At 40.4% G+C, this 18485-nt stretch overlaps 1 protein-coding gene across 1 annotated transcript in view; it reads right to left on the reverse strand.

Annotated features, from left to right (window-relative positions):
- The window catches only part of LOC120547161 (gastrula zinc finger protein XlCGF8.2DB-like), a 94042-nt gene that overhangs the window by 28749 nt on the left and 46808 nt on the right, over nt 1-18485 (reverse strand). Inside the window, exon 2 of the mRNA XM_039782630.1 lies at nt 9469-9473. Within this exon, the coding sequence (XP_039638564.1) occupies nt 9469-9473 (5 nt within the window). The remainder of the gene's footprint in view (nt 1-9468; nt 9474-18485) is intronic.

The following is an 18485-nucleotide window of genomic DNA, read 5'->3' on the forward strand; positions in this document are numbered from 1 at the left end:
TTTGGCTTGTAAAAGTTTATTTGGGTTGTGAATTAATTATTTTTAATACATATTTGGTGATTGTTAAAATTGTCAAGCATTCTTCCAGTTTGACAAATTGTTCTGAAAAGTGTTGAAAATATTGTGGAGAATTTGCATCATTAATATTGATTAAACTACCAAATATAATAACTCATTAGCATTTGTTTCATCTAGCTACAACATTACAATGCTGCTTATACTCTAATCTTTAATTCTGAGGTAATTCAGCTTAATTGCTACTGTTTATATGAGTTAACTGGATGCAACTCAGTACAAAAACAGAAGAAGAATCATCATATTCATCTGTAAAAACACTTAGCATGAACCAAATAATGATGTGACCACAAGGTGACGCAAAATGTATAACAACACATTTTTGGATTATCACTTCAATATTTGTTTAATGTTGATTTTTTTTCTTGCTTTTGTTCCATCATCATCATCCGCTTCAGATATGTTGAAGATTTCCCAGATGTTTCTTTTGTCCCATATTCACTACTGAGCTCCCAAAAGGACCTTATTTATGATAGTGTCCCAAAAATTGGTTTTAGCACAGAATACAATTCCCAGTTGTTGGTATAGTTTCTTCAAAAAAGTTGCAGTTGACTTTTACCTTAGAAACAGACTTTTTGTCACATTTCTTGGAGTAAAACACTGGTCCGTCTCTATAGATTAGTCAGGGGCAAACTTGGTGGATGGATACAGAACCTGGATGTCTTTAAGGATGATGTCAGGACTAATTACTTCTTTATCTTCTTCTCCAGCCTCGTTTTCTTCTTCATCTTCTCCTTCCTCTTCACCAGTAGACTGAATATACTCAAAGTACAATTTTGAGTTGTTGCACCTTAGCATTTTCATTTTATGACACTCCATTACATTACAAAGTGACATATTGTCCTTTTTTTAACTTAACTACAGCTTTAGTTATTAGTTCCTCCCAGACTAAGAATTTTCATACAAAAAGTGATAATTTTATAAAATTATGCATTGTTGTAAATTAAACACAATGAGCTGTCAGGAAGGAGGATCAGAACTCAGGTGCAAACTGGAGTAGGTGGTAAAGAATCTTATTTTATTGAAGCTGTGCGTGTGGGCTGGCAGTGGGGGTGTTGGGTCCGAAGATGGCTGGACTGGCACAAGGGGAAGCTGTGAGTGTGGGCTGGCAGTGGGGGTGCTGGGTCCAAAGATGGCGGGACTGGCACAAGGGGAAGCTGTGAGTGTGGGCTGGCAGTGGGGGTGCTGGGTTCGAAGATGGCTGGACTGGCAGAGGCCAGAGGGGGTGCTGGGCTGTGTTCCTCAGTGGGGCTGCAGACTTGATGTTCCAGTGCGTGGCGTGGCTATTGGCAGCAGAGGACTCTGACGGTGAGTTATTTCTGAGAACAGAGATCTTCCAGTTAGTACCGTCAGGGAGCGGAGCAGACAGGGAAGTACAACAACAAGAAACTAGACTAGATACAACTCTCGAAGACTGGTGAAAAAGCATACTCAGTGGTAAGCAACAATCCGGCAGGGAGAGGAAAGTTAGACTGGCATCTGAAGGCAGATGATGGAGCAGGATGAGTAGCAGGTGCGCTGATTGGAATTGGTACCAGGTGTGGGGAGAATCAACAGTGGGGGGAGGGGGTGGCGTGTCCTCACACTCACCCAAAAAACACATCAAACACACGGCAGGCATAACAAAATGAAGAAATAAACCAAAACACATTCACACTCACACACACACACACACACACACACACACACACACACACACACCAGACTGTCACAGTGCAGAAGTCACGGCAGGCGGGGGCGTGACATGAGCTACCTCTCAACTAGCTACAACAATACAATGCTGCTTACTCACCATCTGCAATAATAATTCACTTTCATAATGTATCATATATTGTCAATTATTTATAATGAGTACTTTTACTTCTAATGGAGTATTTTTACGCTGTGGTATTGCTACTTTAACTTAAAAAATAAGTATAAAAAGCTCCTTATGATAAAAAAAACTTCTAAATAAAAGATGAATACAATCTACATCTGAATCAATGCAATGAAACAATAAAATGGGTTTGGCTGTTTACCTGTTATCATCATCATCATGAAGCATGAACCAAAAAAAGGACCATTGAGCAGCAGCAGGGGGGCTGGAACAGAGGCTCCTGTAGCGCCTCCTGGAGGGCACTCACCTTATGCTGAAAAACTGGTCCATGCCTTTGTCTCCTCCAGACTGGATTACTGTAACGCACTTCTCATCAGGATCCCTAAGAAAAGCCTGCAGAGACTAGCCTGGTCCTACCAGACTCTGGTACATTTCGTTTGTGCAGAGAGTCTGGCCTCTCTCCATTGACAAGTGTTAACTTCCTTGAAGGCGGGTACTCTGTTGAAGTTTAAAACTATTGGATCTGCCGTAACCAATCGCTGACGTTTGGTGACGTATGTCGTGCGCATGTGCAACAAGAGGGGAAACCGACAAATATCGGCTTGTGGAATTACGAACCCCACTTTGGCCATGCCAAGACCCGCCCTACGAAGCAGCTTGATTGGTTGGGGTTAGGCATTTGACCTAGAGTGGTTAAGGTTAGGATAGCCGATTGGCCAGGGGATAGGACCTGTATAAATGGGGTTATGTTACCTTGCATAAGCATGGACGCCTGGCAAAAAACAAATGCTATTGTTTAAGTGTATGTTTAGCATTAGCATCGCTAGCGTTAGCCTTAGCCAACTCCTTCACCACTAACGGAGCGAGCTGGAAAAGCTAACTTTTCCCGAACCACGTGGGGAGGAGGGCCACAACATCATGGCCACCAACACAACTCTGCAAAGATTGTTCTTGCTCGGGCTTTAACTTCTGGATATTTGGCAGCGTTGCCACAACGGACCGAATGGCTTTGCTCGCATCTTTCTCCGCCGCCATTACGGAACTTGCCGAAGGTTACCGAACCTCAACGTCATCATTCTCAGCCACTCCCTCTGTTCGCAAACCCAGATGTTGTACTCAAGGAAAATTAAAATTGAGCGGAGGTACGTAGGAGGGCGGAGCCAGGCTAGCAAGGATCCTGATGAGAGTATAAGAATACGACCACATGGAAATGCCCCCCCCCCCATCTGAAAGAACTACTCACCCCTCTAACTACAACTCGATCCCTTCATTCAGCAAACTCAAACCGCCTCCTTCTCCCCAAGACTAACAAAGCTCAGCACCATGGGTGATCGGGCTTTCTGTTCTGCCGCTCCTCCGATCTGGAATGCTGACCATCTGAGGGCACGTCAAACTATTGATATAAAAAACGACTAAAACATTTCTATTTAGCAGAACTTATGAGTTTTTATTAACCCTGCAAGTCATTGCACTGTCTATTTGTATTTTATATTGATGTTTTTACCATGCTTTTACGATCTTAACTGTAGCACTTTGAGATTTATTCCAAATGTAAAGTGCACTACAAACAAAATATATTATTAAATCTATAATTAAGTCTCCTCGGGACTCAGGACCCATTCCACCTGTGATCCATTGATCTAATCCAGTGTTTCTCAAAAGGGGGTACGTGTCCCCCCGTGACATTTTTTGCTAAATGTTTTTCAGTTATAAGACTGTAGTTACTTCTACTCTTTTTGTCGCTTTTTCAAAGTTTTTGTCGCTGTTTCTGAAGTTTTGTCACCTTTTTTAAATTTTTTTAAGGTTTTGTCGTTTGTTTTGACCTATTCTTGCCTTTCTTCCATACTTTTTTCTACTGTCTTATCTAAACAGCTGAAGACATGAAAGGGAAGAGAGAGGGAGAATGACATGCAGCAAAGGGCTGCAGGTCGGAGTTGAACCCAGGCCCGCTGTGTCGAGGAGTATATGGGCGCCCGCTCTACCAACTGAGCTATCCAGGTGCCCTTCTTAAAAGTTTTTGTCTCCTTTTTCAAAGTTTTATTTTGCTTTTTTCGAAGTTTGTCGCTTAGGCTATTTGAATTTTTCACTTTTCTCGCCCTAGTGTTTCTACTGTGTTTTTATTACTATTTTCAACCTATTCTTGACTTCTTTCTACTGTCTTTAGGGTCCAACCCAAACCCTAAGGTCTCTGCCAGAACCTAACCAAAGCTAAATTAGGATAGGTGTTGGGCTAACCTTGGTTAAATTAGCCTAGGTTAGGATGAATTAGATTGGTGCTACGTTTACACGTGGCCGGCTATTTTCATAAACGGACATTTCAACCTCTCCGTTTTCAGAAAAGTGTTTGTTTATATGTACCCGTGTTTATATATGCCGTCAATGCAGTCAAGAGCACGCCAAACCTGTAGGTGACAATGTAACGAGAAGCTCAAGCCCACTTTAGCCAATCAGAATCCCGACAATAGCAACAAAAGCAACCAATCACGTCCTCTTTCCCTCTCTCGGCTGCCTAAACCTCCGTTTGTCTCAGTTTACATGCAAACGTGCAAACGAAGATTTCCAAAATCTCCACTTTGGCCGGAGTTTTTAGAAATAATCGTTTTCTGTGATAAAAACAGGGTTTTCGTGTAAATGAAAGGCCAAGCCGCAGGAAAATATCTGCGTCTTCCCTTCGTGTAAAAGGGGCCTGGGTCAGGTGGCGTTAAGTTAGGACACTGTTATTTGCACAATGGTCTTTGACTGTATAATTGAATTAAAGCCAACATCTAGGGTGTTATCATGTACTTACAAGGATATTTGATGTTGGTTGCTAATGTTTTAAAAGAATATTTTACTTTTCTTTACTTCTGTTTTGTCAAATCTGAAATGTTTGCCGTCTCCCTCAATTACATCTCTCTATTTGGTGCCATTTTCTGATTGCTCTACTTTTATCTTAATTGATATATGTTAACAAGTCCGAGTTTGTGTGACCTGACTGGCATTGGCCCGTAGGGAAGATTTAACATATCTGGGCTTTCTGAGTTGCTGCATAACTCAGAGATATTCTCCATCTTCTTCGCATTTCTTTCCTTCTTCTCTACCTTCAGTCTTTGCTTCCTCACTTCCCTCTCCACCTTAAATTCTTGTCTGCGTTTGTACACGACCAGCTCCCTCCTTCGGTCAAGCAGCCGTTCTTTTTCTGCCATTTTCTCTGGATTTCTGAGGGGATCTGTAACCAAAAGCATATGAAAGGTTAAGTCTGGAGTCCAGTTGTACACTCACACCCCTCCCAAAAGGAAATAGTCAACATATTTGTTTTGTTGCAAGTTTTTAAAAATATATGTTGCCCTGGCGCCATAAGTGAGATAAGAGCTATCTTAGCTAACACCTCTAATTAACACACCTTGTGTTTTTCATTGTAACGGTTCACTGTAATGTAATTAGCCTATATTAGTCACATGGGCTGGTTTTCTGACTACTTTTACTTACTTACAGTGACTTTAGTGAATAATAATTTCACTTTTTAGGACTTTCAATGAAGGACTTTTACTTGTAATGGAGTTTTTTTTTTTTTTTTGGAACTTTTACTAGTGAAGAAATTGAATACTTGTTCCACCACTGATCTAGCCTGGATGCCAGCCAAACTTATCCCCGCCCACAACATTCAAGGTCAGGAAGTTCGGTCTGGACTTGATCCGTTGAGGAGCAATTATTGCTCCAACAAGATCTGTTCGGACCAATCAAATTGTCGGACAGATGATCAACAGTAACAGAATCAACCATGTCACCAAAGAGCGCTTGGGTTGAATTTGTTTACAACAAGTGGCTGCCGCTGGAGAACTGCGATGTGTAGATTCCACCATCACGTCTGTTACAGAAGATATCGACAGCGCATTAATTTCAAAATCCTCAACCGGCCTGTCTCAAACTAGCTGATGGTAGGCTCAGCTGTTCAAGTGGGAGAGGCTGGTTTTAGAATATAAGAGGCTTCACCTGTTTCAACGGCCAATAGAGAAGTCAGCTGGTAAAGTCAGATATAAACTATATGAATAAAATGATCATTAATCCATTTTATTTCTGCGTTACAAACAGCTTTACGAAATGGATGAATAGTTTTAGACGGAGCGGAGCCTCAACAACCGCCCGAAAGCACGGTAGCGTTATGTGGTGGAGAGAGATAGAGAGAGAGACTTAAGAGAGGGAGTGCCCAGTGGCGTTAGAACAAAGCCGTGAATCAAAAAAAAAAAAACGTGTTTTCGCCGATTCATCTCTAGAAATGCAACTGTAGCGAGCATGTCACTATCACTAACGTTATCCACATTCATATTTACACGCTGTATATACAAATGATATATACAGCTTCAAAAAAGTATAAAAGTCGGAAGTTAGAACGAATGCATTGTGCAAAGAGTGGTTGCTATGAGACGATACACGGTGTTGAGTTCTGTTGACAGTTGAGTTGAGTTCCGTTGCTCTGATTGGTTGTAGGTCTATCCAATGAATACAAAGGCATTTTCTTTCCTGGTTCGGTTGGAACACGCCCCATAATCGCAGCCCAATGGGGCAGAATCAGACTCTGAGTATGACCATGTCAGGCTACCACTGATCTACTGTGATCTAAAAGGAGGCGATACATATACCTGTATGACATTTTATGTGACAAAATGTAAGTTTACTTTCTTACCATGACGCAGGAGGTAGCGCTCATCCACAAAGGTTGATTGGATGTCCCTGGCAAATGTGGTCTATCTTGCAATTGAGCCACCAAATGTACATTCTTGAACGCAGACCAAACGTTTTCCTCTCCTTCTCCTGGTTCTTTCTCTTCATCTTTTCACACCTCTCTCTTTCTCTTTTTAAACCCTCCTCCTCCAAATGCTGCTTTTCTCTTTCAATGATCTCCCTCTCCTTTCTTGCACTCAGATTGATAGATAAAGGGCTATTAGCCCTTCTTTCTTGCTGCCTCCTTGTGGTAGAAGGCTTGTCGTCTTCAGAAGACGAAGATGTAGAGGAAGGGCTGTCACCACTTCGTCCGTCCTGCCTGAAGGTGTTTGAAGGGTTGAAATCTCCACGAGACAAAGGTCTCTCACCCCTTCGTACATGCTCCCACCAGATGGTAGACTGGTCAATGTCAATGCAGGGTAAATGGTTCTCACCAATTCCTCCATTCTGCCTAAAGGTGTAGAAAGGTTGATGTCTACGAAGGACAAAGGACTTCTTTGTTGCTGCCTCCTTGTGGTAGAAGGCTCATCGTCTTCAGAAGATGTAGACGAAGGGCTCTCACCCCTAAGTGCTTGCTGCCACCTTGGAGTAGAAGGCTGACTGTCTTCAGAAGATGAAGAGGTAGAGCTCTCAGCCCTTCGTTCTTGCTGCCTGGTGGTAGAGGCAGCAGTTTCCTGCACAAGACAAAGGGCTGTCACCCTTTCGCCTGCGCTCTTTCATGTTGGTGCCTACGAAGAACAAAGAGCTCACATCCTTTTGTTCTTGCTGCCTGGTGGTAGAACGCTGGTCATCTTCAGAAGATGACGACGAAGGGCTCTCAAACCTTCGTACTTGCTGCCTGGTGGTAGATGGTGTGTTTTCTGCACAAGACAAAGGGCCCTCACCCCTTTGCCTGCGCTCCTTCGTGATGGTAGAAGGGTTGGTGCCCACGATGAACAAAGAGCTCACATCCCTTCGTACTAGCAGCGTGGTGGTAGAACGCTGGTCATCTTCAGAAGATGACGACGAAGGGCTCTCACCTCTCCATGCTTGCTGCTGCCTTGGAGTAGAAGGCTGCTTGTCTTCAGAGGATGAAGAGGAAGGGCTCTCAAACCTTCATACTCACTGCCTGGTGGTAGAAGGCTCATCATCTTCAGAAGAGGAAGACAAAGAGCTCTCTCCCCTTTGCCTGCTTTCCTTCATGATGGCAGAAGGGTTGGTGCCAAACGATGAACAGAGAGCTCACATCCCTTCGTACTTGCTGCCTGGTGGTAGAATGCTGGTCATCTTCAGAAGATGACGACGAAGGGCTCTCACCCCTCCATGCTTGCTGCCTCCTTGGAGTAGTAGGCTGCTTGTCTTCGGAGGATGAAGAGGAAAGGCTCTCAAACCTTCGTACTCTCTGCCTGGTGGTAGAACGCTGGTCATCTTTAGAAGAGGAAGACAAAGGGCTCTCACCTCTCCATGCTTGCTGCCGCCTTGGAGTAGAAGGCTGCTTGTCTTCAGAGGATGAAGAGGCTCTCTCCCCTTCGTACGTGCTGCCTGGTGGTAGAGGGCTTGTGTTCTGCACAAGACAAAGGGCTCTCACCCTTTCGTCTGCGCTCCTTCCTGATGGTAGAAGGGTTGGTGCCCACGATGAACAAAGATCTCACATCCCTTCGTTCTTGCTGCCTGGTGGTAGAGGGCTGGTTTTCTGCACAAGACAAAGGCCCCTCACCCCTTTCCCTGTGCTCCTTCATTAGGGTAGAAGGGTTGGTACCTCCACTAGACGAAGGTCTCTCACCCCTTCGTCCGTGCACCCTCAAGATGGTGGGAGGGTTGAGGTCTTCAGGAGACGATGGTCTCTCACTCCTTCGTTTGGACTTCTTTGAAGAAGAGTCCATATCTTCTGAAGACCGAGGTCTTGCAAAGAATTTTAGTCCAAAAATGGATCTAAACATTTCTCGATGATTTCTCGTTTTTATACTGCCATTGTGAAACTGAAAGTACAAACACACAAACACACACAGCAATTACTTCACTGATAATCACATTATTGTTTCAAGCACTAAGCAAGTTATTTCACTTAACTAAACCTTCTAACTGAACTTAAATAAACTGAGAAATATTTCTCTGGTCACACATCATTATTGCACTGGGCTTGATAAAAAAAATGCAAAAGGTCTGCCACAAATATCACTTAGAATAATAATAATAATAATTATACTTATATGATATAGACTTCAGACTGCATTATAATGTCCTTTCAAATAAATCAATCAAGTATTAATATATGTCAGACACATAAACAGTATATATATCCATTGACATACTATAGCTGCAACTAGTAGGCTACAGCAGTGACGGACTAGGATCAAAAAACGGCCTTTGGCATTTGCAACACAACTATTTTCAGACCACACCAACCCATAGAAATAAAAATGGATAGAAAAGGCCATTTCCATTCAAATCAACATAGCAGAAAGGTGTACCGTTGCCATGTTAACATATAAACTTAAACAAACCGTGGAGTAGTAACATTCGAGGCAGAGAGCCAGCCGCTAAATGACTCAAATTAACTTAATGCCATTTTATTTCTATGCACCCAACGTTACACAAATGTCATAAAACATAAAAAAAAAAAACATAAAAAGCAAAAATGTGCCAACAACAGTTTAACATCTTAAAGCATCTGCAGACCACTAGCTAGGTGTCGGTGCTACGACATGATACGCTCCACTAAAGGCACAGCCACCACAAATACAACGGCTCGATGTTAAAGCACAGTAGCTAGCAAGCTAGCTACATAATAAAACAGCTCCACCAAAACACGGAAAGAGCAATGCACAGCCACAGTTCAAATTACAACATTTTCACCAAAATATGCAGCTGCTAACGTTAATATTATCTGAAGCAACACACTCTTTTTGTTTGGAAAATAAATCACTTAATTTAGCACATTCTTCACCTGAAGCCAACCGTGCTATCTTTGTTTTCTCTCTTTTTCTCGGCTCCCCCCTTTGGTCGTTTCGTGCCGCAATTCATTTTCTTTTATCTTGGTGGTGGTCGGTGATAATGGATTCGGCGCTAAAAAAAACATTTTGAAACTATCATAGACTTCTATTGTCGTTGCTCGCTCTCGCCGTTCACGGGTACATGGTGCTTTAAACATTCCCATGGCAACAGCGACTTGGACCAAACAATGATGTCGTTGCAACGCTTAGGATTGTGGGTAGTGTTGTTTTTCTACATACGATCACAAATAAAAATAACTTTTTGAAAAATAACTTTTTGAAAAATAAAAAGACAAATTATTGATATAATTTTATTATTATTATATATATTTTTTATCAGTAGGGGCCCATAGAGGATGGCCAGTCCGTCACTGGGCTACAGTAAGAATGATAATATTAGAAAATATTTTTACTATTTTACTATTAAGTAAGAATAATACAAATAATAAAAACACTACAATGAAAGCAGTGTTTTCTATGACTAGCTAGCTAGCTCAAAAGACATCTTCACTGTAACACAACAAGATATTTTTGTTTTGGATCAACAACCCACAGATCATTTTAAAACAGGACGTATTTAGTCATACGTTTGAGAAATAATCTTTAATTCACATGTGATCTGTGATAGAAGCTGCAGAATGTCACAAGTGCAGGGACTGCAAACCTCTTAGTCAATTCAAAGAGTATAGACATTACTTCTATACTCTTTGGTCAATTTAAAGTGTCCTCGAGTGCAAGGAAACACTACACAAGCAGTCAATTTTGTGCACATGCAATTTAGGCAACACGTAATGCAACATTTAATAATTCAAATAGTTTTGTGCAAGAGACAAAATGCATTTGCCTGATCACAGACAGCACATCTGATAGCTGGAATATAGCTAACTGATAAAAAAATATATTTATTTGACAGAAACATGTGAGGAAAGTAAATGTACTCCTTCCCCAACAAAATACGGCTCTACTTAACAGAAAGAGTTGAGTAAAAAAGTAGTTTTAGCTCTCCGTTTGACTATAGACTACCAATTGGAAACGTAGGATTCACTGACCGCCTACCAATCACACGCCGACATTCAAAGCTGAACCTGCGTCTGCGGTCAACGGAGGTCTCCGGTGATCGTAGCCTGGTCATCTATTTATTATTTGTCAATATTAAGTTATTGAAGCACATGTATGACATGTGCCTACTGATCCCAAGGTGCAATAAAACAGAACATACAATTTCAAATAACACCAGGAATATACCAACAACAAAAAGAAGACTCAGGTATTTTTTTCCTAGATCACACAGGGGCAAATAGCTCAGTCAAAGCATTTACAACCTGATGTACCCTTCTGCAACACCTTCAACCTACTTTAGAAAACATGTAAAGAGACCAGCTCTATATTTAAGAATGGTTATGCGTATATAATGCAGTATGAATACCTAATGGGTCCTTGCTCACTTTTGTTATGCTTACGGAGCCTGTGATACTTTTCTGGGGGCTATTAATGTACATTTACAGATGGCTTAATGAGACGTATGATATGTATTATCATTGTCGGTAATGTATGGACCTGGAAAATCATAATAAAAAAAAAGAATAAAAAGAGACCAGCTCCACTAGACCAGGGTGCAGCAGCAAATTATCATAGAAGATACATAGAAGTCTTTCTTTTGCATTTCAAATGGACATTGAGGACAGAGAGATGAGATTTGAAATAAACCTTAGTACTCCATGGTATCTAAGGAGTGAAGCCATTAATATGTTAAAACATCGCCATAGTCAATCACAGACAAAAAGTAGCAGCAACAAGCTTAGAAAGAAAAGGATGACTAATTCTGCAATAAAAACCAATCCTCACATTACAAGGCATGTTGGAAGTTTACCTTTTTTCTGCATTAATAACAAAGCTTAAAAGCTGGTCACTTTTTCAAATGCCATTTATGAAATAAAAGTGAAAACAGATATAAATTGGTTATAAACACCCAGACATGATTAGACTTTCATTTTACCTAAAATGTTCTCACTTTAATTGGGGCAGTATAGATTAAACATCTGAAAAGCGATGTTGGTGGGCTTAATAAGCATGTTTACATAATGTTTACATATTATATACAGTAATTTCAGCATGCTTGACAAGCACCAGTGAGAGGAAACCCACATCGGAAGGGAGAGGTGGGGAACCGTTGGGTGAAAGACCTCCTCACGCTGAGAGCTTCCCACAAATCTCCTGTCACCTCGAAGCCAACATCAACGGGTACATCTACGGCCAAATAGGGTTCAAGGATCACACCTTCCAGGAGATGTGGGAGCCCTACAGTCAGTACAATAACAAAAAGACAGGCCAGGCGACTACAGCGAGGAGCAGAGGGAGGTAATACAGAAGGCCTCCGATTCTGTGAGGAGATGGCTCAACACACCAGTCACCCACATCACCAGCGTGCAGATGAAGAGGTTCCAGAAATACATCAGGGACAAAGAAAAAGTAAGTGTTGATTTGACTATTTCTTTGTCATGAAAAGGAAGAGCGAGATAGCTAATGACTACAATTTGATATGGGTCAAAATCCAGGAAAACAGTTGGTGCACCCTCTTAGATTTTGCTCAAAGTTTATGCTACCCTTAATTTCAGTCTTTTCACACTTTTTTCCAAATCTAGGGCATGCTGTACAAACTTGTAATGGTTCAGTCATATTGACATGTTTGTCTTCCACCCTACAAAGTTTGGGCTGCCTATGAATTCAATCAGGAGAGACTTCGTTTGCAGATATGCAAAAACATTTATTGTACAACTGTATGATATTGAATGTACAAAGTCTTTTGGAGATTGGACTCCATCGAATTAATCTTCTTAAAGGGGTAGGGAATAGGAACATAACCCCCCGATGGAGCCCAGACAGTGGCGGCGGCGAAGAGACCAGAGACTGGACCGAAGAGGCAACGGAGTGGTCAGCCGGGAGAAACACTACGACCGGAGGCGGCAGGGGAGGAGGAGGGTCGAGCGCTTGGCCTGAAATGACAGCTGACAGCACAGGGAGAGAACAGATTTAAAGCAGAGTTGTAAGGCTGTGATTGGCCCTTGAATCTCGTGGTCGAGTCTGATTGGTTTAACTGACACGTCACTTCTTGAACAGCTGATTTGATTTAAGAATGGAGTAGTGATTGGGGTAATGACGTCTTCCTGAAAGAATGTGCGCTGAGCTTCATTAAATGTCCAAATATTGCTTCCCAGATAATGTGACTTTCAGGCTGTAAAACTGAAGTAATTTCAAGGGCTAAAAATATGAAGACATAGGATTTGAACAGAAATATTTTACAGGCCTTGGTTTTTATTCATACACAAGACACACAATACCAACGAACCATCAGTCATGCCCTACAGCGCTGCTTTTCCCTCCCCGTCTCCAAACCTCCGCTCTCTTCCATAATCAGAAGAGCTCTATTGCTTGGCACTGATCTCCAACAGCAGCAGGGAGAAGGTATGAAGAGTGAAGGAGAGATAACACAAACAAAGGAAGGACATTGAGAGGAGAAAGTGATGTTTAGTTTCAGAGTTGAACAAGCTGCACTTTTCTCTTCATAAGTCTTGTCCTCTTCCTTCCTGTGTTTCCTTCTCCCATGTTTTTCTTCTCTTCCTCCACCACTCTCTTCTATTTTTGCCTCTCCTCTTCCATTCGTCTACTTTGTCTCTCTCACTTGTTCTTGGCGCTTTTATTATTTAGCACCTGTCGACCATAGAACAGAAAACCTTGTCATGCGAACCGCACACACACACCTACACACACATACACACACACGTGTCCCTACTTCCTTTCCTAATCATCCTACTTATTTCTGTCTCTTGTTATAATAAATACAGTCTATAGATGGAGTTACAGTTTTTACTGACATTCTTGAATTGTTCTGTTTGGATTCAATCAGATTATAAATATTAGTCCTTATAACTGCGACATATACTGTTTTTTTTAACTGTCAAAATTGCTTCAGAGCAAGATTTAGAACAACAGATTTATCACAGAAAAAATGAGAAATACTTGGTGGACCCAGATTTTATAAAATATATACCATATCGGCAGAGGTGGGTAGAGTAAACAAAAATTGTACTCAAGTAAAAGTACTGTTACTTCAGAATAATATGACTCAAGTAAAAGTAAAAAGTAGTCATCCAAATAATTACTTGAGTAAGAGTAAAAAAGTACTTGGTGAAAAAACTACTCATATACTGAGTAACATCTGATTTATTTTTTAACACAAGCATTCAATCAGACAGACAAAAATACTAAATAATCATCTTTAGGCAAATTATAGTTCATCCAATCAATAAAATTAATAAATTACAAAATATCTTAAATTAAAATAATCCAGGTAAATTCAAGTACTTAAAAAATAAAATCAATCAAATAATAATAAAAAATAAATAAGCACAAGTAACACAAATTTCCAAACCTTTATACTTTTTTACCAGGCTCTGCAGGCAGAACTAGAACAATAAACTCTCATAAACTGTGTCTGTGTGTGTGTGTGTGTGTGTGTGTGTGTGTGTGTGTGTGTGTGTGTGTGTGTGTGTGTGTGTGTGTGTGTGTGTGTGTGTGTGTGTGTGTGTGTGTGTGACAAAACATGCAGAAACAAACAATTTCACCAAAGAATCACTCAGTAGAACTTTCTTCTTTGGAGGAATTAATAACCAAGAAATGCAATAATAAAGGATTAATATCAGTTTTTTACAACTGGCTTGCATCAGGGTCTACTGAATCAACAACCTCGAAACTAGAATTAAGGAAGGTGGGATTGAGTGAGGATATATCCGAGGATGAATGGAGACAAGTCTGTAAAAACGCTCAGAAACAGCTAGGTAACGTTAGCTTAAAACTACTTCAATATAACTGGTTAATGCAGACTTATATAACTCCTGTCAAACTAAATAGGTTTAATAAAAATATCCCTGATACATGCTTTAAATGCAGAGAGGCTCAAGGATCATTTGTGCATTGTGTTTTGGAATGCAACGTTATTAGGGACTTCTGGGTGGAAGTGATTAATATTACAAAGATAATTTTGTCCTTGAATATTCCTCTACATGCAAAAATGATTTTGCTGCATTTATACCCAAAGAATCTTAGACTAAACTCTCAGCAACGTAAATTTATAGATTTTGCTATATTACAAGCTAAAAGAATGATAGCTCTTAGCTAGAAAAGGTCTGATCCACCAGTTATTGGAGCTAAGATTAATGCCATGGCACAGTGTATGGCCCTGGAAAAAATAACATATTTCATTAAAAACAAATTGGATATGGAAGCCGTTTAATTACTAAATTAACAACAATAATATTGGTCATTTATTACAGGAGGTGTAACTATGTATTAGTGCTTGTTTTCTCTTTGTTTTTTTGTTTGTTTTTTAAGAGTGTCTTGCTGGAAAATGTAACTTTTATGTGTAAAGTATAGTAATGCATATTTGGTTTTTGGGTACCTTGCAATATCTGTTTTGTATTTACTTCTGAGACTTTTGAATACTTCTATATGGAGAAGAGAGTGATGTGTTCTCTTGTTGGGGTGGGAAATAACTGACAAAATGGAAAAGTATTTTAATGTTACTTGTCTTATATAATCAAACAATAAACACATTGTTAAAAAAAAAAAAGAATCACTCAGTGATGTCACTATTAAGCTTCAACAGTAGTTGGCTCTCAAGGTTCTTGCTGTGAAGCTGTGATCGTTTAGCAGTGAACAGGAGTCCTGCATGACTGAAAAGTCTCTCACAGGCTGCAGATGCAGGAAGACCTGTATTGACTTTGAGTGACAGTTTCTTGATGTGAGGAAAGGTGTGGAGTAGATCCATACCTGCAGGGGACAGACATGAAAGGTACCTCTCCAGCTCTCCTACTTGTGATTGTCCCAACTGCATGGATGCAAAGAAGTCGTCAGTTCCTCAAGTTAGATGTTGAGTTTTTGAATGCTGAAATGTCCGTTTGTTTTGGTAGACACAGAAGACAAGGCATAATGTAGCTACTGTTTCGCACTTTTACTAAGGTAAACATGCTTTCAATATGAGGCTGTAAAGCTAAACCATCCCGCTGCTGAGATCATTGACATATATAAAATGGACCAACTGAGCCCGTTGCTCTGGACGGAGACCAGTGAAGGCTATTAGAAGCACTTTTCCGGTGATCACCAGCTTTACTGCGCAGCCTCCAACTGAGAGAGACAGCGTAAATGTGACGTGAGCAACGTGTCTGAAAGTGTGAAGTCTTCTGGTAGCTGTGCCAAGAGAAATCTCAATCATTCCCAATCTTACAGAGATGGAGAGTGTAGGTATATGTAAGGAGATAACATAGGCACAGGCTAATTACTGATCACTAACATGCTAGTTAACATTAGTAATTAAACCTAAACAGCTAACGTACTTCGAAACTGCCAGTAATTCCTCTACTATGCGACAGTAAGTCACTTGGTTATGACACAATCGTTAGCCTATTTTTACAAAAATGTCTGCTACGGAGCCATAACGTGAGATACAAGGTAATGGAGCATTTTATACATTGTCGTGTTTCTTTAGAACTAAACAATGGACAAATAGAGTCTTTAAACGCTTCAGATGTAAAGTTATTCGCTGTCAAAGTGACGTCAAAATGAATGGGAGTCAATGGAATGCTAACGGGAGGTGATGGCTTTGTAGCATCAAAATGGCGCCATAGGAGGTTTGAGTTCTGTGGCTGAGATTGAGTACGGTCACGTGACGAGACTGCACAACTACGTTTGATTGGTGAAACACAGTCACGTGGTAGAGCCTTTAGCGGAAGTCTCTCTCGCTGTGAAAATAAAACATTAAAATGAGGCGTACGCGAGGGATAATACAATGACACGTAGAATACCAAAGAGGTAAAAAGAAAAGTAACAAGCTCATTGTAGCCTAATGTAGCGGAGTAAGAGTACAGTTTCTTCTTCACAAATCTACTCAAGTAAAACAGATGGAAATTAGCCTTTGGGCTACAATCTGGCACTTTTACGTGTACTGCTGTACATGTTCATTAAATGTGCATTGTCCTGAAAATAAATAAATAAATATAAATAAATAAAATATAAAAGTAAAAAGTACAGTGATTTAAAACTACTCCTAGAAGTATAATTTTTTCAAAAACTTACTCAAGTAAATGTAACAGAGTAAATGTAACGGAGTAAATGTAACTCGTTACTACCCACCTCTGCATATCGGTAACAATTTCACACCCATGTCTATAATGCATTATAAAAACATACTTATAATGCATTATGCGTTTGAAGCACTGTATAATTATAGTTCTAAGCACTCGTAAATATCTATGTTTTATAACAATAATCATGACACATTAAAAAGCATATTATAGTGACTTAAGGTATCATAATACTTAATAATTGCTGATCACTCACTGACATTTTTTTCACGGATCATAGTGTATTACAATTCTCATAGTAATACATTGTAGCCTATTATCTAAAATCAATTTAGTGTTTAGAGTGAGTAAAGTTTGTGGGGAAACATCACATTAATGAAATGTAAATGTCTATCATTCAGTAGTGTCCAATAGGAGTACCTTACCAGTACTATCCTATAAACCATTAATTATACTCTCCCCTTTCACCTTTTTATTATTAGCCGACATTTGAAGAGCAGTTTTATCTCACGTTTGGTCAACTTTGCACATTTAATAGGACTAATGTCCCCAGTAAAAGGAAATACCATAAGTACCTTACCCTCAATCATTAAAATATACATTTATAATTAGAAAGTTTCTTAGTAACTCAAGAGTATTGTACTTTATGATTGTTCTGATGCATTCCTTTGTTTATTCTTTGTGGATGTAGTAAAAACTTTGTCACCTTAATAATTTCTCTGCACTTCAAAGTGCTCATTTCTTACGTCTGTTATTATTGCTGGCTGTTTGCATATCATATCATAACATAAAAAACAAATGTTATGATTTTTCACACTTTTCTGGCACGGAGATAAGACATGTTAAACCTTTATAGAGACTCGTAACGTCTTGACTGTTGCATGAATTCACAACACAGCGCTGTCACGGGCGGATTTTGTACATACCGCAAAATACATAATTAGGCGCTGTCATGACCTTGCTCAGGTGGTCATAACAAAGAGGGAGACAACACCATGTTAAATGTTTAAACAATACTTTATTTAACCAAACTGAACCAAATTAGACAAAATTAACTATATACAGAATGGGATATGGAAATCAGTAGCAACAGTGGTGTAGGGTGTGCGTGAGTGAAATAGGTGCGTGTGTTGGTGTTGTAAAGTGTAAACTCAGCAAAAAGCAAACCTAGGACAACCTAATCAAACATAACCAAACCTTGGTGTGCCTGTGAGTACAGCCAGAGCAGAGAGAAGAGACAGAGGATACTGCAGCTTAAGTGGCCTCAACACACCAGACCCAGCTGAGCTAATTAGTAACCTGCAAACAGGAAGCACAAGTTAACACTTAAATGACACCGAAGGGCATCACAGGCGCACTTTACACTTCCCCTCCCATCTCTTTATGGGAAACTCCCACTTTCCCCTTGTGATAGTACATGTGGCCCTCAGTCAGCGTCTTCAGGCAGGCAACAGCAGCATAGTGTTTTCCTGAACCAACTGAAGAAGCGCTGGACTCCGCTCTTCTTTTCAACCTTAACCTGGCTGATTGTCAGGTCATCCTGCGCTGCATCATGGGTGATTGAAGAGCCTGTAGAGCCGCAGTCACAGCTGAGTCTGGTTCTCTGCTGAGCTCCTTGATCACATCCTCACCATTCAGGACTAAAGTAATGACTGGGGGTTCAGCAGGGGGAGTCATGGGAAGCGATGGAGATGTCCTCTTAGCAAAGTCGGCCTTTGGTGCTCAGCTGGTTCAATCTGGCTCATTGTCAAACCATCCTGGAAAACAGTGATGGTCGGAGGTTCA

This window comes from Perca fluviatilis, chromosome 18 (genome assembly GCF_010015445.1).
Source record: "Perca fluviatilis chromosome 18, GENO_Pfluv_1.0, whole genome shotgun sequence".
Classification (NCBI taxonomy): domain Eukaryota; kingdom Metazoa; phylum Chordata; class Actinopteri; order Perciformes; family Percidae; genus Perca; species Perca fluviatilis.